The sequence below is a fragment of the Elephantulus edwardii genome, unplaced genomic scaffold (genome assembly GCF_000299155.1).
Source record: "Elephantulus edwardii isolate Elephantulus edwardi_28Jun2011 unplaced genomic scaffold, EleEdw1.0 scaffold00234, whole genome shotgun sequence".
Classification (NCBI taxonomy): Eukaryota; Metazoa; Chordata; class Mammalia; order Macroscelidea; family Macroscelididae; genus Elephantulus; species Elephantulus edwardii.
Genome location: NW_006399984.1, coordinates 2,228,938 through 2,253,406, shown reverse-complemented (window position 1 = coordinate 2,253,406; position 24,469 = coordinate 2,228,938). Strand labels below are relative to the sequence as shown.

At 38.1% G+C, this 24,469-nt stretch overlaps 1 protein-coding gene and 1 pseudogene across 1 annotated transcript in view; both read left to right on the top strand.

Moving 5' to 3' along the window:
- Positions 1-24,469, top strand: part of HERC2 (HECT and RLD domain containing E3 ubiquitin protein ligase 2) — a 439,756-nt gene that overhangs the window by 254,328 nt on the left and 160,959 nt on the right. Inside the window, exons 50-55 of the mRNA XM_006898588.1 lie at positions 2,200-2,308; positions 2,438-2,577; positions 6,366-6,556; positions 7,545-7,650; positions 7,814-7,905; positions 16,673-16,848. Coding sequence (XP_006898650.1) covers positions 2,200-2,308; positions 2,438-2,577; positions 6,366-6,556; positions 7,545-7,650; positions 7,814-7,905; positions 16,673-16,848 — 814 coding nt within the window. The remainder of the gene's footprint in view (positions 1-2,199; positions 2,309-2,437; positions 2,578-6,365; positions 6,557-7,544; positions 7,651-7,813; positions 7,906-16,672; positions 16,849-24,469) is intronic.
- On the top strand, positions 20,601-21,300 carry LOC102859646 (annotated as a pseudogene).

Genomic DNA, 24,469 nt, shown 5'->3' with positions numbered 1-24,469 from the left:
GTGTCTGAGGTGGTAGCTGGGTTTTGATTTGAAGTCCTTGCTCCAGAAGATTGTTGGGTAGAAAGAAGAGAAAATGCGTAGAGAGTGCGTGCACACTCCAACGCTCACGTGAGTGGAGAGGGAGGAAGCGCACACTGATACACGTGGGGATGGCCTCGGGGGAACCTATATATTGAAGGAGGAAATCTGTTGTTCCCTTTCTGGAATAGCTTCCCCACTCTTTGGATATGCTAAGGATCTCCCAGTTGTTTGAGTTAGTGGACCCTACGTACTCAGGCCAGAAACCAGTTTGATTCCCCATGTAACTTAATCCTCAATGGTACATGAGTATTTTAGGGGAGGTTGATAAATCTTGCAGATGTGGCATATATGATTATCTTCCTCGCCCGAGGGCCGAAGGCCCCAGGGCCCAAATGGGTGTGTGGTGTCTCGGTCACAAGCAGGTCACAAGCACCAGCCCGGCACTCCCTCCGCTGTCCTTGCCGATCTCCCACCAAAGTCCAAGTTTACAAAGATGGCGTTTCCCCACCGAGACTTCTTATAAATAGTCTGCTATTAATATTAGCAGGGTCAATTATAAAAATGGCAACATCATAATAGATGGAGAAAAGATTGAAATTGTCATCTAACTTAGCTCTATATCCAATGTTTGTGGCACCAGCAGTCAAGGAATCAGAAGATGTATTGCGTTGGGAAAGTCTGCTGTCAGGGGCCTCTCCAGAGAGCTTAGGAGTTACGATGTGTCACGTTGAAGACTAAGGGGTGCCTGGTTCAGAATATAGTCTTTTCAGTCACTCGAGAACAGGACTGTTTTTAAAGATGACAGAAAAATCAGTGCCATTGAATTGCAGTGTTGGAGCAGAGCATTCAATATCCTATGAACTGTCAAATTAACAAGTCTTGAAGAAGATGAAGCCAAGACGGCTCCTTAGAGGCAAGGATGTCAAAGCTGTTTCACGTAACTTTGGGCATGTTATTGAGAGAAAGGCAATGGATATTATTCTAGAAAAGGTACAAGGTCAGCAAAAGAAAAATGTCAGACATAGGATGGCACATGATATAACAGTATTCAAATCTGTTGTTGATATAGAGTCGCTGTGAGTTGTACTTTGACTGCACCTAATAACATTGGGAAGGGTATACACCAGGGATGTGTCTTATCTCCATACCTTTTCAACCTGTATGCAGAGCAGATTATCCGAGAGGCTGGTCTCTATGAGGAGAAGTTTGGCTTCAGGATTGGTGGAAGATCTATTCACAATCTGTGTTATGCAGATGACACAATCCTGCTCACTAAAACTGAAGAGGACCTCATGCACTTGCTGCAGAGCATCAAGGTCTGCAGCCTTCAGTATGGACTGAGGCTCAGTGTCAAGAAGACAACGATTCTCTCCACTGGACCAATTGGTAGCATCAGGATGGATGGCAGAGAGATTGAGATTGTTCACAGTGACAGTTTGCTCGGCTCCACAGTCAACACTCTTGGCACCAGTAGCCAGGAAATCAAAAAACGATTGCGATGGGAAAGTCTGCTGTTAAGGACCTCTCTAAAGTACTCAACAGCAATGGTGTCTCTTTGGAGACTGAGGTGCTCCTGATACAGAACATGGTCTTTGCAATCACTTGTTATGCATCAGAAAGTTGGATAAGTACTAGGGAGGATAGAAGGAGAATTGATTCCTTTTAGCTTTGGTGCTGGAGAAGAGTATTGAATATACCCTGGACTGCCAAGAAAACAAGCAGAATCATCCTGGAGAGGGTTAAGCCCAGGCTACTCCTTGCAGTCAAGGATTCTGATGCTTCGTCTGACATACTTTGGACATGATGTAAGGAGGGACAGGTCCTTGGAGATGAACATCATCCTTGGGAGTGTGGAGCGACAGCACAGGAGGCGAAGACCCTCTATGAGGTGGATTGATTCAGTGACTAGGGTAATCAGGATGGGTGTGTCAGAGGCAGTGCGATTGGCACCGGATAGAGCAGGGTTTAGGGCTGTTGTACGTAGGGTCGCTGTGAATTGCAAGTGACTCGATGGCACATAATAACAACAACAACATGTTTAAAAATATTCTTTGTAAGGCATAATAAGCAATAGTATACTTGTTTTTTATGTCAGTTCATGAGTAGGTATACTTTTAATTTAATACTAAGTATTTCTGACAATCGACAATATTTTAAACAATCATTGTTGTGTCTTAGCTTTCAGCGCCAATGGGAAAGATGTCATTGTTGACTTTCCCCAGCAGTCTCATTGGACTGGATTGTTATCAGAAATGGAGTTGATACCTAGTATTCATCCTGGCGTTACGTAAGTTTACTTCAAACTTGCTAAATTGTTTTGATGTAAATTATTTTCTTGTGAATGATACTTGTTTAGGTGACTTTGTTTTGGCTTTTAAAAATATTTTCTACCCAATTAATGTTTTTGAAAATGTAGATGTGACGGATGTCAAATGTTTCCTATCAATGGATCTAGATTCAAATGCAGAAACTGTGATGACTTTGATTTTTGTGAAATGTGTTTCAAGACCAAAAAACACAACTTCAGGCATACATTTGGCAGAATAAATGAACCAGGTATGGTAATATGATGGTTGCTTTTTCTCCCATTCAGTATTATTACTGATAATTTATGAAAGCAAATCTATTGTATTTTGTTATATTAACGCTAATGTCTGTACAGTGAGCCTTAGAGAGTAAACAAAATTGAGAGGGCCTTGCTGAGTGCTAATTTGCTATTTAAGAGAAAGAGAGAAATTAGAATAAATAGGTTGGCTTATGGAGAAGAATTGGCTCTTTGCTTTTAGCGGCATACCTCCTGCCTAAAATGCATGCCTTCTTTCTAAAAGTCTGGCCTGGTTTTAAAATTTTCAAATATTTAAGGAGATCTGGTGTTCCATTTTATAGGTAATTGCATTGATAACCTGATGGCCATACACATCAGGTGGTTTGAATTCACCAGTGACTTCAAGGAAGACAGATGGGCAGTCTCTTCCTATGTGATTTAAAACCTTGAAAACTTAAGAGGATTAGCTGTGAGTGAGATTTGAGTTGACAACAATGAGAGAGAGAGAACAAAACATGGATACATAAGAGTATTTCTTCTTTTCTGTCTTAATGTCCTAAAATTTTTTCTTAGGAATTTTCTTGATGTTGCTTGTAATTTTGTTACTTTACATTTATTGCTAGGCAGTACATTATAGAGCTCTGGTGGCTTAGTGTTAAGGAATGACTCTGCCATACCAGAGGCACACAGTTTGAATCCAACACCTGTGTTGTGAGAGAAACTCACTGAAGGGTCAGCTATGGGTTAATTCCAGCTCAGTGGTACATAACAACAACATCAACAAGTATGTTGTATGTTATGTACATGTACAATATGAAAGCATAGAGATAGTGCTGCTAATCTAGAAGCCGTCCTCCTCTGTTTGTTCAACCATGGGCTGCTCAGGACAAATCTGAGCAGTCTTCTTCCATGCAAGTTACAGCTTCAGAAACCCAGGGGGAGGTCTGCTTGGCTTTTATTCCAATAGCTAAAGTAGAAAGTGATTCACAACCCTTGTATCACTAGTAAAGATCACTAATACGTGTTTATCTATATATATCTATGTTCATCTTTTTATAAAAGTATATTGATAATTTTTATTTATTTCATTTCATTATAATGACCTCCAGATTCATTCACATTATTCTTCATGGTTGAGTAGTATTCCTTTATCTTTAGGTTATTGCCATCATTTTACTGTTGTGAATGGTGATTTTAATGAACACAAGTATACATATATCTACTTTTGTATGTTAAAACTATTGCAACCCTAGGATCAATATCTAGAAGTTAGAGATTGATGGATCTCATGCTGCTATGTTTGTAGCCACTTGATCAGTCTGTCATCTTCATTCTGTTTACTCCCCAAATCCTTTAGCACACTTGGTATTCTTCTACAGGGATTGGTCTTTCTTGGCAATAGGTCTAGGGTGTATTAAATGTTTAAGTTTGCCACCTTTACTTCTAAGGTCTATTCTGCCCATACTTATTCCAAAATAGATTTGATTGTTCTTCCTGCTTGTTTGCATTGTTCAGTTTTCACATACATATGAGGCAATTGAAAGCACTATGTCTTAGGTCAGCCTCACTTGAATCCCCAAAGTGACATGTTAGCATTGTAACTTTAAAGAAGGGTTTTACAGTGGAATTTCTCAATGTAATATGACCTTTAATTACTTGACTGCTGCTTTTATTAGTATTGTTTGTGAGTTCAAGCATAACACAATTCTTAACACCTTCATTCATTTCCTTTTATCATGATCTTGCTAAGTGATACAGTTGTTAAGAATTTTTGCTCTTGAGATTTAAACCATGCTGAAGGCTATAATCTTTTGTCTTCATCAGTAATGTCATCATCATTTTCTACAAACCTCACCATATCTGCATAAATACTGAGTCTTCCTCCAAACCTAATACTCCATTCTTCATATTGTACAGTCTCCCGAATTATTTTCATAACATACACTTTGAATAAGTTGGATAAAAGGTTAAAATCGTGGAGCACACTTTCTTTTTAAACTGCTAAATAGTTTTTATTTGTTTGAACAACTGCCTTTCAATCTTGGTATAGTTTTTAGATTAACTTATGTGTTTGAAAATTTCCATATTTTCACAATATTACCTATAATTTTTTATGACTTAATTGAATTTCTTTGCTTAATCAATAAAACACAGGCTTCTGAGATTTTTGTCTTTTCAGCCATGAAAACATGTGACATCAGTGATAACCCCTTGTTCAATGTCTCTTCTGAATTCTGATTATCTTTCTGAGGCCAGACTAGGGTGCTTGATTATGGTTAGGAGATCTGCAGTTTCATATTCTGCATCTGTTCTCATTTTCTAGCTCAACTTGAGTTAGTTTATGTAGTTGGTGTGTTTCTAGTCTTTGTCATATCTTGAAAGTTTCATAGAATGGGTGATGGACATGCATTAGGCCCACCAGAGCAACCTGAGCAGTGGTGAAGGGGCTAGGTTGTAAGGCCTGTGCAAGCACAGGGACTGGGTAAACAGGTGACCAAGGCTGACAGCAGCAGCTGCCCAGGCCACAAAAAGAAATGAGCTTGTCACTCGGGGATTTGTAAGTCGTCTGTGGAAGCTGACAGGTCAGTGTGCAAGTCACATAATGTCACTTGGAGGGGAGCTTAGAGGAGACATGGAAATCTTTACTATCTGGGAGGGGCCTGATTAAAGGAAAGTGAAAGGAGGACAACCTCTGAGGCCTATTTAGAGGTGGCTTCTAATTATTACCCCAGAGATTACCTAAATGGTAATCATTTATTTACATGGATGAGCAGAGCACTGCTGTAAAATCACAGCCCTACATTTTAGCTGCCTTCTTAGTTTTTTCCAGGTCCTTGTGGACACTGGGTCTTTCTTCAGTCTTCCTATTGTTTCTCTTTGCCCTGCTTCCTAGCCTGTGACCTATTATTCAGATACCTTTCTTTTTTCCAGGAGCACATCTATGCAATTCCACTTCTTTCAAAGATATTGTACTCCTGTGAGTCACCCTTTCAGCTCTGATAAATCTGATGATGATTATGCCCACTTTGTTTCTTTCCAGGGTTGTGTACCTCTGCTTGCATCTGTATTTTCCATGTAATTCCCTTCCTGGGCTCTTCACCTAGACGTGATTCTTGCTAACATTTTAAAGAGGTTATGCGGAACCAGGCTTGGGGGGTGGAGGGGAGTCAAGGAAGGTCCAGGAATTCTTGTTAACACTGGTTTCATTGTATTTCTCCTTCTAATTTTCACTATGTTCGATTTATCAGTTTTCCTTTGGATGTTCAGGGGTTCGAGGTCATTATTGTATTTAGTCTCTCAAGTATGTGTTGTAGGGGACATTATGGTCTATCTGAGCAAATCTCTTAACCAGAGGTAAAAAGATAATGGTTTGAGTAAGCACTCTTGGTAATATTTCTTCACAATTTTTCTTTCTTTGTCCATAAATACCACCTTTTAAATTTTCCTTTTTCATTCTTTAATTATACATATTAGTCTCATTTTGTTTATATATCTCTTTTTGTCTGGAAATATATTATTCTGTCTGTTGTTACTTGAGACATTTAAGCAATGTTTATCTTCATTCAATATGAACTTCAACTTGATGGCACATAACACTATAGCCTATAAGCTTCAGTGTATTAATTGGTATAGAATGTTGGAAGGCCATTTCTAGACATTAACTCATTTTAATATGAAAGCTGTCTATTTTTGTGGATGTACAATACTTGTCATGTGTAATAATTATTAATTCTTGATTATAACACTTTGGTCCCACTTCAACAACCATTAATGCTGTTTTTTCACTAACATGATATAGGACAGTTGGCAGTATTTTGTGGCCGTTCTGGAAAACAACTGAAACGCTGTCACAGTAGTCAGCCAGGAATGCTTCTTGACAGTTGGTCCCGCATGGTGAAGAGCTTGAATGTGTCATCTTCTGTGAACCAGGCAGCTCATCTCATCGATGGTAGTGAACCTTGTTGGCAATCGTCTGGGTCCCAAGGAAAGGTAGTTCTCAATAGGCACACAGCAATATATTTTCCATTTTCCTTTTTTTTGCCTTGTAGATTTTTAGAATATACTTGAAAAAAAAATGCACGAAGGTGTACTGATGGAACCTCCTAACACTTGTTTTATATTTTAATAAGTTTTCTTAAAGTTTCATAATGTCATTCATTTTGTATTTTCAGAAGATTTAAATAGTATAGCCAGTGGGTTTTATTTTAATCACAGAATAATGGAGGGTGTAGTAAGAGTTTTTGTTTTTGTTTTACCTTCACTTGCTCTGGTGGTGGTGGTGTGTGACCAACCCATGGCTGACTCTTGGGTGGGTTTTCAAATGAGTTAATTACATGGGAGGAGATTGCACATCCTTCTCATTTGGAGCAGCTTGCCTTTGAGATTGCAGTGCCCTTTCTTGCCACAAGGCCACCAGTGCTTGAGGTTCGAATGCACTAGCTGCTTCATCAGGGAAAGATGACCAGTCTCCCTGGTGATTAACTGCCTCTGAAAACCACTGGAGTGTCAGCCATGAGTAGGCTCTCACTTGAAGGTACACAGCAACTACCTGGAATGTGATGAATTCCAGATTCATCTTTTGTCTAGAGTTCTCAGACATACCCTAAAAGATACTTGTTTTATAGCTATGAAATTACTGTCATTTAAGAGTGGTGTATTCATACTTTTGGTTGGGAGAGAAGGGCCTTTTCTGGATCTTAATACTTTAGTGTTTTCTGTGATGAACATACTAGGTAGACGGTGTATAAATGTATTTTTTTTAATATATGATTGTATTTTTTTCTGAAGCTTAGAGGGGAGTGTTTGCTTTAGTGAGGAAGTAATGGAATAGAATAATCTTGTTTCTGTCAGGTTAAAGCAAAATTCTCTTATTCATGCTACCAAATACACATATATGTACACACACACACACACACTCTCTCTCTCTCTCTCAACTGTAACTGAATTTTGCTGAGAATATTTTTCCTTTTCTTCAAAGCACTGGATTCGTTTGGAGATTTTCCCCGATGTTCTTGTTCATAGATTAAAAATGATAGTAGATCCTGCTGACAGCAGCTACATGCCTTCTCTGGTTGTCGTATCAGGTAACTGACTGAGTTTATTTCTTTTTTTTTCTTTTTTAGTTTATTTCTTTTTTAACGGTTCCTTCTATCATGTGTAATAAAGACTCCTTTATATAATGACATTTTCCTGATTATCTATTTACCTATTTCCTTCCTTTATCTGATTACCTATTTTTCTGCCCAGGTGGAAATTCACTGAATAACCTAATTGAACTAAAGACAATTAATATTAACCCTACCGACACCACAGTCCCACTTCTGAGTGACTGCACAGAAGTAAGTACCTCTGAGATGGTTTTATGACCATATGCAAGTGTTAAATGAATTCTTGTAGACATTTCTAAACTAACATTGAGGTCATTTTCACCTTTAATTAATTGGTAGTATTTGTTACTAATTATCAGATGAACTTGAAAGAAAATAATTTTCTCTTTGTTAGCAAGAGGGAGTAAACAGCAAAAGTAGATGTTATTTTTTCAGGTTGCTATTTAAATACAGCCAGCGGTTTCCACATATCCTTTTCATTATGCATCTATGAGATGGCAGTATGATAGCACATTTTCTGACCTTATATGTGCCAGTGACTCTCGCACCCCCCTCCGACCCCCCAACCCCCTTTGGAAAGCGCTGTCAATAGCCAGGGTACTGTCTTGGCATCTATTGCTAATTGGCTGGTCACTATAAATCTCTGACCAGGATTGCACTCCTGGAATCTCCTGAGAAGAGACCTGGGATAAGAAGGGAAGAGCTGAGGACAAGGCGGCCTATCTCCTATGAGTTTGCTGATAAATTACCCAGAGTGTTGGCCCAACAAGCCCTCAAGAAACTCGATTCAAACTCAGTTTAGTGAGAGTGGCACTTTTTATTACGAGATTTTGCAGAATCTAGAACCCAAGCCTACACAAAGCAGTAGGCTGGAATACCTTCCACAGCCTGCCCAGAGTTATTGCCTCAGCTTGTGAGTCCTTTCCCTCCTTACTCATCGAATGAGTACTGTGGAGCACACATTCTTTCTTGAAAGCCTATATCTCATCTCTTCTCTTATGACCCCCTTTCCCTCTCTTTCCCCTTATCCTGTTTGTTCATGCATAGCTGAGCCCTATGGTTTATCATGTCAGCTAATAGTTTATTTCCTTTGTGTCAGTTCTTTTTTTTCCCCCTTTGTGTCAATTCTTGACCCATTACTCTGGCTTTTGTTCTCCTTACTCTAAAGATAAACTAGTCTAAAGTCTCTTTCTTACAATATGTTGGGGAGGGGAACCGGTAACCACTACAGTTGTTCTTTTATTTTGTCTTTGGTTTTTGGGTTTTTTTCCTTGTTGTGTGCTGTCAGATTAGATCTGACTGGCACAGGAGGAAATTGCTCCTCCTTCTCCAGCATAGTATCTGGTAGATTTGAACCACACACCTTTGGGATTGCAGCGCAGCTTCTTGCCACTAGGCCACCAGAGCTCCCTAGTCGTTGTTATGTGCCATCAAGTCTCTTGTGACTCATAGTGATCCTGTGCATTATAGCTTCAAACCCTGCCCTATCCTGGACCAATTTAACTGAGGTTGACACACCTACTCCCATTACCCCAGTTACTTGTCAGTCCATCTCATATGGGTTCTTCCTTTCCTGCATTCTCCCTCCACCACTACAGTTACAAGATGTTAATTAAGAAAGATAGTTTATTTCAGCATCCTGTGTAAAAGGAAAAGATGGTTAAAAACTGGGGAATCGGGACTGCCAGCCAGACAGCTCCTCTCAAGATCCAATATGACAGCATCCTACAGGAATATTTATATAAAATTATAATATAGAAGGACATCTACATCAAGGTGCTATAAGTGGGTGTCCTTTCAATCTGCTTTCTTTGATATGAGAGATCTTTTGATATGGACAACAAAGCCATATCTACATCTAACCAGAGACTAAGGATATTCACAACCCAGGAAAGGGCACAATGGGTGTCACGATGACAAAACTGAAAGCTAGTTGAATTCCTTCATCCTAGATTAGTGAGAGGTAGAAATGTAAATTAATCAGATCATAAGCTTATATTCCTTTTGTTCCTTATGGCTACTGCTCTTTTAAAATTTTAGTGATATATGTGCATTATTAAATAATAAAGGAACTTTCTAGGTTGATGGAGTGAAACTTAAAAAAAAAAAAAGAAACACACCAGCATTGAGGTTTCAGCAAATTGACTTTTAAAGTGGTAATAGGACTTTGATAATCAGAATAGTATTCAACCATTGTTTCTGCCAGACTCTTTTCATGGGTGAATGCACTACTAAAGCAGATAAAAAGATGAACTCTATTTCTTTGTCTTGGTTATTAATAATGTAATTTAAAAAGTAAATCTCACTTTATTGTGTTGTTAGTGTTATCTGAGAAAATTTAATAAAACAATGCCTGCACATTCAAAATCAGATAACTTTCTCTGAAATCTATAGGATTTCTTTCCATATAATAGTTCTTTAAGAAATATAATTCTGTAATAAATATACTTAAAACTGTACAATTCTTAAAATTTTTTATTGGTTTCCATTCATTTATATAATTTTCATTTTGTAACATTAATTACAGTTGCATAATGCCGTTATTTACAGCTGAATCATGCTAAATCAGAGTTCTCTTTATCTTCAACACTTGCTTGTATTTCCTGCACAAGAGTGAGCCGAGGTGACTATAATTACATAAACTAACATGCAGGAGCAATTTAGTAAAACAAGTAAAAAGGGTTTATTAAGGTAAGTAAATAGATGCATGTCTAGTAAAAGATAGCGATATTACTGTGCAGTTAATGTCCTGGTTCCCTTTTCTCACTTATGCAAGCAAAAGAATTGTGCCAGGATGGTACTAAGGTAGCACAGTGTTTAGCAATTTTATGGTTTCTCTAGAGAACAGACTTTAGTGTACAGAGCATTAAAGTGTTGATAGGATTGTAGGCTGAAGCTTTTTGTTAGAGCACAGGTTTGAGAAGAAATAAGAGGAGGGAGAAGTGAAAGTATAAAATATAGATTTATTAGAAAATTCTACCACAAAGGACAGGATAGGCATTCCTCCTTGGAAAGGAAATAGCAGAAAGGTGTCATGCCAGTGAGGCGAGGTCATTGTGGCTTCCTTTTCTGGTTGTGCCTGTGGTTGGATTTTGGTTTTATGAGATGGTGTCATGGAAAGTTCAAAGTTTAGTGGGTGATCCTCATTCTGGTCCCTGTTCTCTCACATCCTTTTCCATGCATGTATCTGTTTCCTAGTTCTGATGGCTCATGTTAACTTTTGCCTCTCCTTTATCATTGGTTCTAGCCCTAACAGAAGTAGCTTGTGGAGAAGAGTTAAAGAGAAAAAGGGGGAGAATACCCTGGGATGAAAGGGGTGCAGCTGAACTTTATTGCATGCTTCCAGCTGAAAAAAGAGAGGGATCCCTAGGTGAGGAGCTCAGCCACACTTAGGTACTTGCATAGTAAGTTAGGGAGTGGGCTCCTTTTGATATAACCTCTTTTTGTTTCCTCCACTTTATTATGTTTATTTTACGTTGTTTCTGGTGTGACCTCTTTTGGCTTCTCCTGGCAGTACTAGCACCTTGGTGCAAGCTTACATATTTCTTTTCAATTTCTCCTGAGAGACCTAGGTCCCAGCCCTCTTCTATTAGAGTGAGAAAGACCAGGGAGTCTAGTCTTTAACAGCAATATCTTGTTGAAGCTGATTGCATTCTCCCTTTTCCTTCATCTTACCCACCTAATCTTTATGTCTTTTCCCTTTTCTCCCAGACCTGCTTAAAACAGTATAAATTAACCATTTCCAGATCCATCCTGAAATACAATGTTGTGAATGAGAACATAATACCCATACACATACAAGGAATACCACCACAATCATTCAGATAAATGCACCAACAACCAGAGCCAAAAGGGAAGAAACAGATGATTTCTACCAACATTTGCAGTCAGAAATTGATGGAACATGCAACCATGATGCCCTAATAAAAAGGGAAACTGGAATGCAAAAGTTGGGAACAGAAAAGAAGGCTTAGTAGTTGGAAAACATGGGCTTGGTCACAGAAACGAGACTAGAGATAGAAAGATAGAATATTATACAGTTAGTGACTTACTCATTGCAGATACCTTTTATAAGAAATGTAAATGGCAGCTATACGCATAAACCTCACCTGTTGGTCACCAGAGGAATCAGAATAACTACATCTATGGCATCATTGGAGAAGCTCAATATCAGTTGTGAAAACTAGGTCAGGTGATGATTGTGGAACAGACTATCACCTACTCAAATGCAAGTTCAAACTGAAGCTAAAGAATAGTAAATCCACAGCAACCAAATTTGACCTTGAATCTATCCCCCCTGAATTAAAAAGCCATCTCAGGAACTGGTTTGAGGTCTTGAATACTAATGAGCACAGTGTGTGAGGATATCAAGAATATCATCCATGAAAACTGTTACAAGGATAGTGGAAGAATGACTAAGGCAAATGTAGGAAGAGATTCTGAACATCGCATGAGAGTGCTCAGGAGCCAAAGAAAAGGGGAGGAAATCAGTAAGTTAAGGAATTGAACAGAAAACTTCAAAGGGCATCTTGGGAGGACAAAGCAAAGTATTATAATGACAAAAAGCTGCAGTCAGAATATCAAAAGGACCAAACTCTCTTGGTATTTCTTCATCTGAAAAAACTGAAGAGGAAATTGAAACTTCACATGACAATACTTAAGGATGCTATGTGCAGAATATGGAATGATCCAGGAAGCATCAAAAGATGACAGGAGTATATAGATTCACTGTACAAAAAAGAATTAGCTTACACATAAGAATTTCACAAAACAACCTATATTCAAGAGGCAATGGTGATGAAGGAGAAAGTTAAATTTACACAAATTAATGGAATAGCAATTGAGATATTTCAACAAACAGATCCTGCCCTGAACATGCTCACCAGGTTGTACCAAGAAGTCAAGAGGTCAACTACCTGGCCAACTGACTAGAAGAGCTCCATATTTATTCCCATTAACAAAAAAGGTGACTTGACAAAGTGCAGAAATTACTGATATCACTAGAATAATTTGCAGGCAAAATCCTGCTGAAAATAATCCAAAAACGACTGGAACAGTACATTGACAGAGAACTAGTGGTAATACAAGCTGGGTTTGAAAGAGGCTGTAGCACTAGGGACATCATCACCAATTTTAGCTAGACCTTGGCTGAAAGCAGAGTACCAGAGGAATGTCAAGGCTTCATTGACTATGCAGAGGCATTTGACTGTGTGAATCTTAAAAAATTGTGCTAACCTTGAGATGAACGGGTATCTCAGAACTCTATGAGTCAGTCGTCAGAACAGAGCAAAGAAACACTGCATGGTTCAAAATTAGGAAAGGATGTGTCCTGGCTTCATACATTTTCAATCCCTATGCGGAGCAGATCATAAAAGAGGCTGGACTTCATTCATGAGGAGGAATGTGGCATCAGGATTGGAAGAAGACTCATCAACAACCTGCGTTATGCAGATGATACATCCTTGCTTGCCAAAACTGAGGAAAGCCTGAAGCATTTGCTGCAGAAGGTCAAAGATGGTGGTCTGCAATGTGGGATTGAAGCTCAGCATCAAGAAAACAAAGATTGTCACCATTGGGCTGATTGGTAATGCCATGTTATGTGAAGAAGAGATTGAGATGCTAAGAATTTTAGCTTTCTAGGTTCCATAGTCACCACTCTTGGCACCAGGAGTCAAGAAATGAAAGGTGAATTGGATTATGAAAATTTGCTGTCAGGGACCTCTCCAGAGTGTTGAAGAGCAGTATTGTCAGTCTAGAGACTAAGATGTACCTGATCAGTTCATGATCTTCACAATTACTTGCTGTGCATCAGAGAGCTGTACACTGACCAAAGGTGACAAGCAGAATTGATGCCTTTGAATTGTGGTTCTGAAGAAGAGCACTGCTAAGAGAACTAAGTATGTCTTGGAGAGGATGAAGCCAAGCTGCTGCTTGGAGGCAAGGATTTTGAGGCTTTGTCTGATACACTTTGGGCATGTTACCAGGACAGACAAGTCTTTGGAGAAGGTGGAGGGACAGCACAGGAGAAGACCCTAGACACAGAGATGGATTCACACAGTAATGAGTAAGGAGTGGAGTAATGAGGGTAGGTATGTCAGAGAAAATGAGATTGGCTCAGAATAGAGCAGGATTCATAGCTATTGTGCATAGGGTCACTATGAGTCGTAGTAGACACAACAGCACATAACACCCACAACGTACTTACGGCTTGCTATGGTGAATTTAATTGTTACGTGTCATTGAGTCACCTCTGACTCAGAAGCTCTGTGAATCTTCCCCTATCCTGAGCCATCTTCACCATGTCTGATACACTTGACTCTCTTTATTCCTACAGTCTAATGTCAATATATCGCCTTCTCTCTTCCACTGAACCTCCGCATCTTTCCAAGGATGATTTTCACCCAGAACTGGCTCCTTCTGATTTGTGTGCTTGGAGTATTTGAGACAGAGTTTTACCATCCTTGCCTTCAAGAAGCACCTTAGTTCTACTTTGTCTAGGACAGACTTGTTTGTTGTCTTGGCATCCATGGAATATTCAGTACTCTTCTCCAGCACCACAACTCAAAGGCAGCTGTTTTTCTTTTGCCCTTCTTAATCATCGTCCACCTTCTAGATGCAGTTGAAAAAGTGGGATTTGGATCAGGTCTGTCTTAGTGTGTAGACTAATTTTGTTGCACCTGTAGCACTGTTGGAGTAGTACTTTACAGCAAATTTTCCAAATGCAACAAATCTTTTCACTTCCTTACTGCTGGTGCCAAGGGTGTTGGTTGTGCATATAAGTAAGATGAAATTGTTGATAGTTTTACTCTTTTCTTTATCTGTCATAATGCTGCGTATTGGCCTGGTGGTGAGGATTTTTTTTTTCCTTCTTAATGTTGAGCTGCAGTCAACACTAAAGGCTGTAGTCCTTGATCTTCTACATCAGGCCTTTCAAATCCTCACTTTTGTTGAGCAAGGCTGTGTCATCCACATAATATAGGCTGTCGATGAATTAAATGCAGTTCATTATTTATAGTGAAATGCCACTTGTGATTGTGTCATGCTAATTTATTAAGTAATAACAAGTTTGTTAATAAGTGAATTGGAAAAACAAGTAAATGTTTCTGAGAAAAGGGTAGTGTTCAATTTTAATGAATGTTGCTAATATTGCTAGGTAAAGACAGTTACTTTCGTTAGCTTCTGGCCATCAACAGAGCAACTTCACAGAGGTGATCAGTAACGTGTCTGTAGTGAAAGAAAGAAATAAAAACAGGTAGTAAGCCCACTACACTATATGACAGCAGATTGCCTGTCCTGAGTGAGAAACAGTGAGGGTCTAAGGATCTAGAACTGGTTCTGGTATTTATGTGGTTTTTATCTTGACTTGTTTAATTTTCCATATAATGGCTCATCCTGATTGATAGGAGGGACACCTCCTTTTATGGTGAATGATAGCCATTTTCTTTGGGTCCTACAGTTATGATAATGCGCTTCCCTAAGGTTGCAGTGTGTCTGGTGCTCAGCATCGTAAAGTTGGTAGGGGAGTATGTCCAAAGATGCACTGATGCTAGTTCTGGTTTTCTGCATCTTCCTTGGACCCTCATCTCCATATTCCCTTTGCCATCTCTAACCCTAACAAAAAGTGTTAAGCCTTTTTAGTAAACTTCAAACTAGCCTTCCTATCCTTTGCTCTGGCTCCCAAAGCAACAGAGTTAGAATCTGATCTTTCAAGAAAAACTACTCTACTCTTTAGTGTAACCTTTCTTGAATAATGATTATTTATGTGAATTTTCCAGCATAACAAAAAATAGATTATTCTGAAATTCCTATGAATTTGTCACCTAAAATTTTTTTGTATTTTTGTTTCCATTTCTGGCTGCACTCTGTTTTTCTCTTCTTGGAATATTTAAAAGAGGGTCCTGGATGCAATTTTGGCTTAATAGTAAATATTTAGCTATTTCTTTTTAATAGATAAAAACTTAAAATACAATCTTAAAGTGAGAGTATTACACTTGTCCAAGAGAACAAAACCATTTACTATGGAGTTGATTCTGTTCATGGTGAACCCATGTGCTTCACAGTAACAAACTGTTGATTTATAGGGCTTCAATGGCTGATTTTTCAGAATTACATCTGAAAAAGTAAAAAATAGATCCTTCTAAGTTGCCTTTGATTAAACTTGAACTCTTACCTCTTTCATTAATTGCTGCATGCATTACCATTTTTTTGCTCTTAGATCTTTACGTCAGAACCAATCCATAGCTTACCCTGCAGAAGATTTCAGGACCAGTAAATTGCAATGAAGTTAATTGCCCATTTTTCTCTTAATGGAGCAGCTGGTCGATTGGAACTCTGTACCTTTGTGTTGGAGGCATGCTTTCATAGCACTATGAACCAGACCTCCTTACATTACCATTTACTTAACAGTTAATCTTCAGAACCTTATGGTATCCAGTAAGTGTTCAGGTTTCCCCCAGGTATCTCACAAATGTCTGTTTGTAGATGGTTTGTGTTTATTCTCTCTGAAAACAAAATAAAATAACAAAATACCTGGTGCCAATATTCCTTAGAATTATCTTTTAAATCAGTTAGCTTTCATACTATCTAATTTTGGTAAGAAATGAGAGTCCCATGGCACAATTAAGACAAAGTCAGTCAAATAATGATTTATTTGAAGCAAACCTTATTGAAACATGTGATGAGATGGATTGATTCAGTGACTGGGGCTATGGGGTAGGTGTGTCAGAGACAATAAAATTGGCACAAAATAGTGTAGGGTTTCGAACCATTGTACATTGGGTGGCTGTGAGTCTCAGGCGACTTGATGGCATGTAACAACAATACAACATTTGAACATGACTGAAGTAACTTTGCCTGAGTCACTTGATAAATCTAGCATTCAAATAAAGTTACTTTCACTTTCCCTACATTGTATGGAATGTGTTTGAAGTATGCTGCTCTCCAGTTAAAATATTTAATGTGTTCTTTCTTAGTCTATGACTCATTGTTTTGTGTCTAGTATCACAGATATATTGAAATTGCTATAAAGCAGTGCAGGAGCTCAGGAATAGATTGTAAAATCCATGGGCTTATCATACTGGGACAGATTCGTGCAGAGGAAGAAGATTTGGCTGCAGTTCCTTTCTTGGCTTCAGACAATGAGGAAGAAGAAGATGATAAAAGCAGCAGTGGGACGTAAGAATTTTTACTAATACTGACATTGTGGAATGCTGACCTTTTGCAATTAAACATTTTGTGAGACTAATGCTAATGCTGTATGAGCCCTAGTGGTATAGTGAAGGGTTGTTATTGTTATTGATTGAGGTCGAGTTGAGCACAACTCATAGTGACCCTATGAACAAAAGGCCTGAAGGCTTTCTATAACTATTGTCATTACTCCAAGTTCATAGAGTTTCCAGAGGCATATGGTTTAGGAAGCATATGCCACTCTTGCTTCCAAACCTGAATCAATCTTCAAGCTCCACCAAACACTACCCACAATGGATAACCATTATGGCACAGTTGTTCCATTATGGCATTTGAGACCCCAGTGGCACAAGGTTCAGTGTCACAGCAAACCCAGATTATCTCAGCACAGCAAATTGACCAGAGTTCTCTATGACTTAGAAGAATGTCCTCCAAAATATAGTAACAAAGGATTAAAATAAAATCCCTTGGGCCCAACTTTTAAATATAAGAGCTTTCCAGGAGGTCTTACTGATTCTTATCAAGAGGCTTAACTAAAAAATAAAAACCCCAACAACCAAACCGTCCACACTGATCCTCAACCAAACAAGAGCACCATCTTACAGAGTCCAGCTTCTTTATTCAACTCCAAAATGGAGATAAGGTTTTTTATGTTGTTGTTGTTGTTGTTTAGTGCCATGTAGCATTTATAAACAAAAGACCTTAACCTTGTTTTATAAATGTTGTCCTTTCTCCAAGTTCATAGAATTTCCACAGACAAGTTTAGGAAACGGATGCCACTCCTGCTTCCAGACCTGTCTTAATCAGTGATCTCTACCAAAAACTATCAACCATGTTTAACTGTTATGGCATTTGACAGACCAGTGGCACACCATTCAGTATCACAGCAATCCAGAATTAACTCAGTACAGAGAAATGACAGAACAGTGCTGTACCACTTAGGAGAATGTTCATTTCAAAGATAATTGAAATGAGATAATTAAGCCAAATGAGTTTTTAAAGACCCCAGGCATGCACCCCAGGATCTCATTGGCTCCAGCAAGAGGCTTCTGGCCAACCAATCCAGAGACTGCTCCCATCCAACACAGACAAGGACTCACCCCTCCAAAGTCACATGAGTTTCAAAAAACCCCAGGCCTGCACCCGAGGCTCTGATAGTGGAGAGTAGATAACCAAAAGATAAACAATTCTGTTGTGACAGAAACATGGAGAAAGTAGAGAGAACCTTCAGAAACCCGATAAAAGATTGATTGCCATGATTTTGAATTGGTATGACAGTAGTTAGGTTTTTGGTTTATCACTCATAATGAAAGTACTTTCATGACTACTGAAATGTTTAGTAAATTGTAATTTCATTTTCAAATGGAAAAATCAGAATGTCACTATTAAGATCATAGTGAGCAAGGTAGCCTACTGTGTAAAGTGTTGAACTGCCACCCAAAGACAGATCCTCCAGCAGGTCGAAAGGACAAAGAAGGGCAGGTCTCCTCTCATGCAATTTATAGCTTCTGAAAACCTGCTGGATTATAAGCTGTTAGACATTTCCAAATTGATGAAATATAGCAATATTAAATTCTTATTATATATAGTTTTAAAAATTTTCCTGTTCATTAATATATTTTCCTATAGAAATGATGTATGTTGTATTGTAATTTTCTATTTCATATTTTATTACTGTTGTGTGCCATTGAGTCGCTTGCAACTCACTGGGAACCTAAGCACAATAGCTGTGAACCCTGCCCTATCCTGAGCCAGTCTCACTGTCTCTGATACACCTAGCCCCTTTATCTCAGTTACTGTGTCAGTGCATCTCATCCAGGGTCTTCTAATCTTTCACTATCCTTCCACACTACCAAGCATGATGCCCTTTTCCAGGGATTGGTCCCTCCTTGCATCATGCCCAAGTTATGTTAGATGGAGCCTCAAAATCCTCACCTCAAAGGAGCAGTTTAGTTTCACCTATGTACTCTTATTCATAGTCTTGTCAGTGACATTAAAGATATCCTCCATGAAGAGAGCAAAAGGTCATTACAATGACAGAGCAGAAGAAGAGACTCTGAAAATTGCACTGGAGTATTGAGAAGCCAAAACAAAGGGAAGTAAAAGAGCTGAATGGAAGATTTCAAAGGGCAACTTGAGAAGATCAAAGTATTATAAAAGAATGTGCAGATAGCTGGTATTGGAGGTTAAAATGAGAACAACTCTCTTGGCTTTTCTCAAGCTGAAAGAACTGAAAAAACAAATTCAAGCCACAAGTTGCAGTGTGGGCAAAATCTTGAATGATCCAGGACGCATCAAAAGAAATGGAAGTAATACGCAAAATCACATTACCAAAAAGAATTGGCTAACACGGAAATATTTCAGAAATATTTCCATATAATCAAGATCCAGTGTTCATGAAGGAGGATGTTCAACCTGCACCGAAAGTACTAACAAAAAACTAAGGCCTCAGAAATTAGTGGGATACCAGCTGATATGTATCAGCTAATAAATGTGGCCTTGGGTGTGCTTGCCAGACCGTGCCTGGAAATTTACAGGACAGATTCCTAGGTTACAGACTGGACAGGATCCATATTTATTCCTGTTCTCAAGAAAGGTGCTCCAGTGGAATGTGGAAATTATCAAACAGCATCATTAATATCACATATAAGCAACATACTGTTGAAGATAATTCAAAAAAATGCTGCAACAGTACATAGAAAGAGAACTGCTAAAAGTTAAAGGTAGATTTAGATGCACCAGATATGTCATTGCTGATGTCAGATTCAGATGGATTTTGACTGAAAGCAACAAATATGAGAAGAATTTGTTGTTTTTATTGACTATACAAAAACATTTTACTGTGCATTATAACTAACATTAAGAATGAAAATCCCAGAACACTTAATTGTGCTCATGTGAAACATATACCTAGACTAAGAGGCTATTGTGTGTATGGATTAAGGGAACACTGTTGTTGTTGTTGTCGTCATATGCCATTGAGTTGCCTGAAACAAAGATACACATTCCTCTGGTACTCCCTACTTGCTTCAGCCAAGACCCATCTAACATTGTTGTGTTGTTTTTGTTAAGTGCTGTCGAGCCATAGTAATAAATAGCCTTCTGTGATGTGATTTTTGTAGATTGTAGTTTTTAATAATTTCTATTACTGATTTCTTATTTTACAGAAGTATTGTGGTGTTAATTGCTTACTGTATTTATTCATTCACTGTACCTTGTTGTAGGGAGAAAAAAAAACCCTTAACTACTAGAGTTACTAAAAGTGAAGACAGTAATTTATTTCATTTTGTTGGATAAGAAAAAACAGATAAGCACCTAGTCTAGAATCCTGGCTTTTTCATCCAGAAAGATTTATATACATTACAATGTTAAAGTTCCATTTACATCGACGTGCCAAAAACTTAATGCTTACAGATTTTGCTTCGTGATTTCTTAGATAAGAGAGACTTTTTGGTATGAGTAGCAAGCCCAAGTACATCTTACCAAAGAACAGGATATTCTGAGACTCAGGAAAGAGGAAACACAATAACTGTTACTAAAGGGAAACTAAGAATCTGTTGAATTGATTTAATACAGGTTAATAATGAATCAATTAGACCATGTGTTCCTTTAATACATTTTTTAAAAAGATGTTAATAAGGGTGCTGTGGCAGAATGCTGAACGACACAGGAAGCATCAAAAGAAGATAGAAGGAGAACACAGAGTCACTTTACCAAAAAGAATTACCTGACACAAGAGAATGCGCAGTAGGTTCCTCAGTTAAGACTTAAGGCCTTAGTAGGAAGGGGGCGTTGCTAATATGGGGGCTGCGGCGGCCGAAGCGGATTGCACACTCTTTGTGGGAAACCTTGAGACTAAAGTGACAGAGGAGCTTCTCTTCGAGCTTTTCCACCAGGAAGTAGCCATGCCTCGCAGGAAATTTCATATCCACAGCACCACCCTGGAAATTCAAGCCCTACTCTTACTCCAGCATCTCCTAGCAGTTCGTATGAAAGAGCTACGGATAATGTGTCTCCATCAACACAGACAGTTCAGAGATCTTTCTCTACTCCAGAAAATTTTCAGAGACAAGCAATGATGAACAATGTTAGGAGACATAAGCAGTATGGTGGGAGATACCTTCTCCACAGCTGGATCAGACCGGATTTTGCCATCAGTTCAGTCACATAATCAACTCTTTTAACCAGTCTTCGAGCTCCCAGTGGCATCAAGATACACCATCATCACAGCGTAAAGTCAGACAGAATTCTCATCCTTATGTAGCAGATAGAAATTATAGCCGTGAACAGTGTTATACTGATCATCGTTCTGACCATGATTACCGAGGAGAAACAGAAGAATACTTTTACGAAGATGGGAACCACAATGGCTGGAGCCATGAGTATGATAACAGAAGAGACAGTAGTAGAGATGGAAAATGGCGCTCATCTCGGCACTAGCGTTTATTAAAAGGACATTATTGTGTTTTTTTTATAGGGTCATTTTAGACCCTTTGGCAAAATTGGTCCAGATAAGTTTTGTTGAGAAACTTTACAGCTTTACAAGTTACCCTGTCACTTGACAAAAATTTTTAGTACAGAAATGAGAAGATTTGTGGTTCCAGTTTTATTAAATTAATAACCTTTCACCTCAGGGTTATAAGAGGAAAGGGTTTTATTTAGAATGAAGTGCCTCAGTTCCTGATTATTTTGGAAAGGGTGAATTGTATAGTTTGATTGTAATATAAAGCAAATATTTCAATTATTTGTAATTTTTGGTGTTACAAGAATTTTCTTGTTAGTGAGTCAGATTTTGGTGGTAAAATAGGAAATATGTAGGTCTGAAATGGCTACCAATATTTTGTTAGTAAATTAGAGAAGATGCAACTTAAGTGATCATTTTACTAGCGCTTATTTGAGAAAGTTTGTGATTAAGTTTGGGAATCTTATTGTTTGGCCTCTTGGATAATTTAAGTGTAAAGGTTAAATGGCATTCTTTTGAGTTTTACCCTAATTGAAAATGCAAGTTTAAATTTATATTATCACTGTTTAACTCTAAAATATCAGAATTTTCTTATTCAATCATGCTTGATGTATGAAGTCACTCAGGAAGTTAAATATCTCAAGATGTTTATTTTTACATTGAAGAAAACAGTATTAGTTTAAATTCCCCTCTTCAAGAAGAAAAAAAAAGCTTGCTGACAAATAATCCATTGAAATGGTAAAATGTTTTACTGAAAGGATACTTTTTTTGAGAAAAGATTCATGAAGCCTTTAAGTGCATTGCTTCTGCCACTCATATTCAGATTGTTGAGGGGAGTGTATATGAGAATACTTTTTGATATGGAGATTATAAAGATTCTTCCATTTGTACTGGTTCTTATGTGAATATTTGGAAAATTAAATCTTAACTATTTCCTGATTTAAAAATTCTGTTTAACAAAATGTTTATGTATAAGATGAGACTGTTTGTTTATGAAATACAAACTTGTTTGTAAAAGTAAAAAAAAAAAAAAAAGGAATTACCTGACACAAAAGAATTTGAAAAAACAACATGTGATCAAGAGCCTATGGTAATGAAGGAGGAAGTTCAAGCTTCTCTGAAACATATTGCTAAAAACAAGGCCCCAGGAATTGATGGCATACCAGTTGAGATATTGCAACAAAGAAATACTGCCCTGGACACACTTAACATGTTGTACCAAGAAAACTTGAGGACAAGCACCTGGCAACTGATTGGATTTAATCTCACAAAAAAAAAATGGTGACCCAACAGTATGTGGAAATTAGTGAACAATAAGGCATCTGTTCTTCTTCTGTCATCCCATTGGCTTTCAGTCTATATGTAGAACAGATCATTCAGGAAGCAGGGCTTTATGAGTAGAAGTGTGGCATCAAGATTGGAGGAAGACTCATCAGTAACCTACGATACGCAGATGACACAACCTTGCTTGCTGAAACTGAAGAAGACCTGAAGCACTTGCTGCAAAAGATGAAGGTCTTTGGTCTTTAGTAAACATCAAGAAAACAACATCAAGAAACAAAAGATTCTTACCACAGGGCTATGATAGATGGAGAAGAGATTGAGGTTGTTGCCTATTAAACCTTGCTTGGATCCACAATCAACACTTTTAACACCAGCAGCCAGGAAATCAAAAGATGAATTTGCATTGGGAAAATCTGTTGTCATGGACCTCTCCAAAGTGCTGAAGAGCAGTGATGCTCTAGAGGCAAAGGTGCACCTAGTTCTTTGCAGTTGATTATTTGACATACGTGGTCTTTTCATTTTTCGTCGAATCAAAGAAGATCTGTGTTGTGCTTCTGTTTAGCCCTTTCTTCTCATTATGAATGATGTATGTCCTCATTGCTATCTGAGTGACAAATCACTCTTAAATGACCCTCTGTGATATTCCTGAGCTGTGAATTGTATAGGAGGAAATTGCTGCTTAGTTGGGTTAGCATTGCAACTCATTACTAAGCATGCTTTTCTTGTTAGGTGCTGTCAAGTTGAGTACCACGAACAGATCTGAATGTTGTCCTTTCAAGTGCCAATCTCAAAATCTCTGACACACTCAAGCCCATAGCTACAGTCACTATGTGAATCTGCCTGGTTAAAGGTCTTCATCTCCTTTGCTCTTCCTTACCTTTTCAAGCATGATGTTCTTTTCCAAGGAGAAGCCTTTCCTAGCAATGTGCTCAAAGTATACAAAATGAAGCTTCACCATCATTACCTCCAAGGAGCACTCTTGTCTGCACCTATTTATTTTAGTAGATACTGAGTCAGAAACTACTAATATTTAAATTACTCTCTGAAAATTATCCTTAATTTCCTCATTTAAATATCCTTAAATTTCCATATATAATAAAATCTGTGCATTAATAGAAGTTGATTTGAATTGAGCATAGCATTTAACTGTAACATGTACATTCTAAATAAAAGTGTCACATGTACTATTTTTTCCCAACTTTTAGGCAAAGCTCCAAAATAAACAAAACATAGTTGAAAAACCACATCACAGACCCCTATTATAACCAAATTCATCATTAATACATATAAGCACTAAGCTTGTGGTCACCCTGTGGAGATTGGAGTCAGTGTCTCAGAACAATTTGTGTATAAATTATTAAATAAGAAACTGATAGGCTTTTAAAATTTTTACCTAATGTGCGATTAAATATTTTTAACAACACAAGATAAAGGTAAATAATCCAATAGAAAAATGAGCACAGAATATGAACTTCACCGAAGAAGACATTCAGATTGCTAACAAGAACATGAAGAAATGTTCAAAATCCCTAGCTCTAAGGGAGATGCAAATTAAAACAACTATGAGATATTATCCCACCCCAGTCAGAATAGCAAAATTTAACAGAACAGCAAGCAACGAATGCTGGAAAGGTTGTGGAGAAACTGGAACCCTTATTTACTGTTGGTGGGAATGTACAATGGTGCTACCACTGTGGAAGGCGGTATGGCGTTTTCTCAAAAAGTTGCAAATAGATCATTTGACCCAGCAATTCCACTACTGGGAATTTACCCCAAAGAGACCATAACTGACATCCAAGCAGATATATGCACACCCATGTTTATCATGGCTTTGTTCACAATAGCAAGGAGTTGGAAACAACC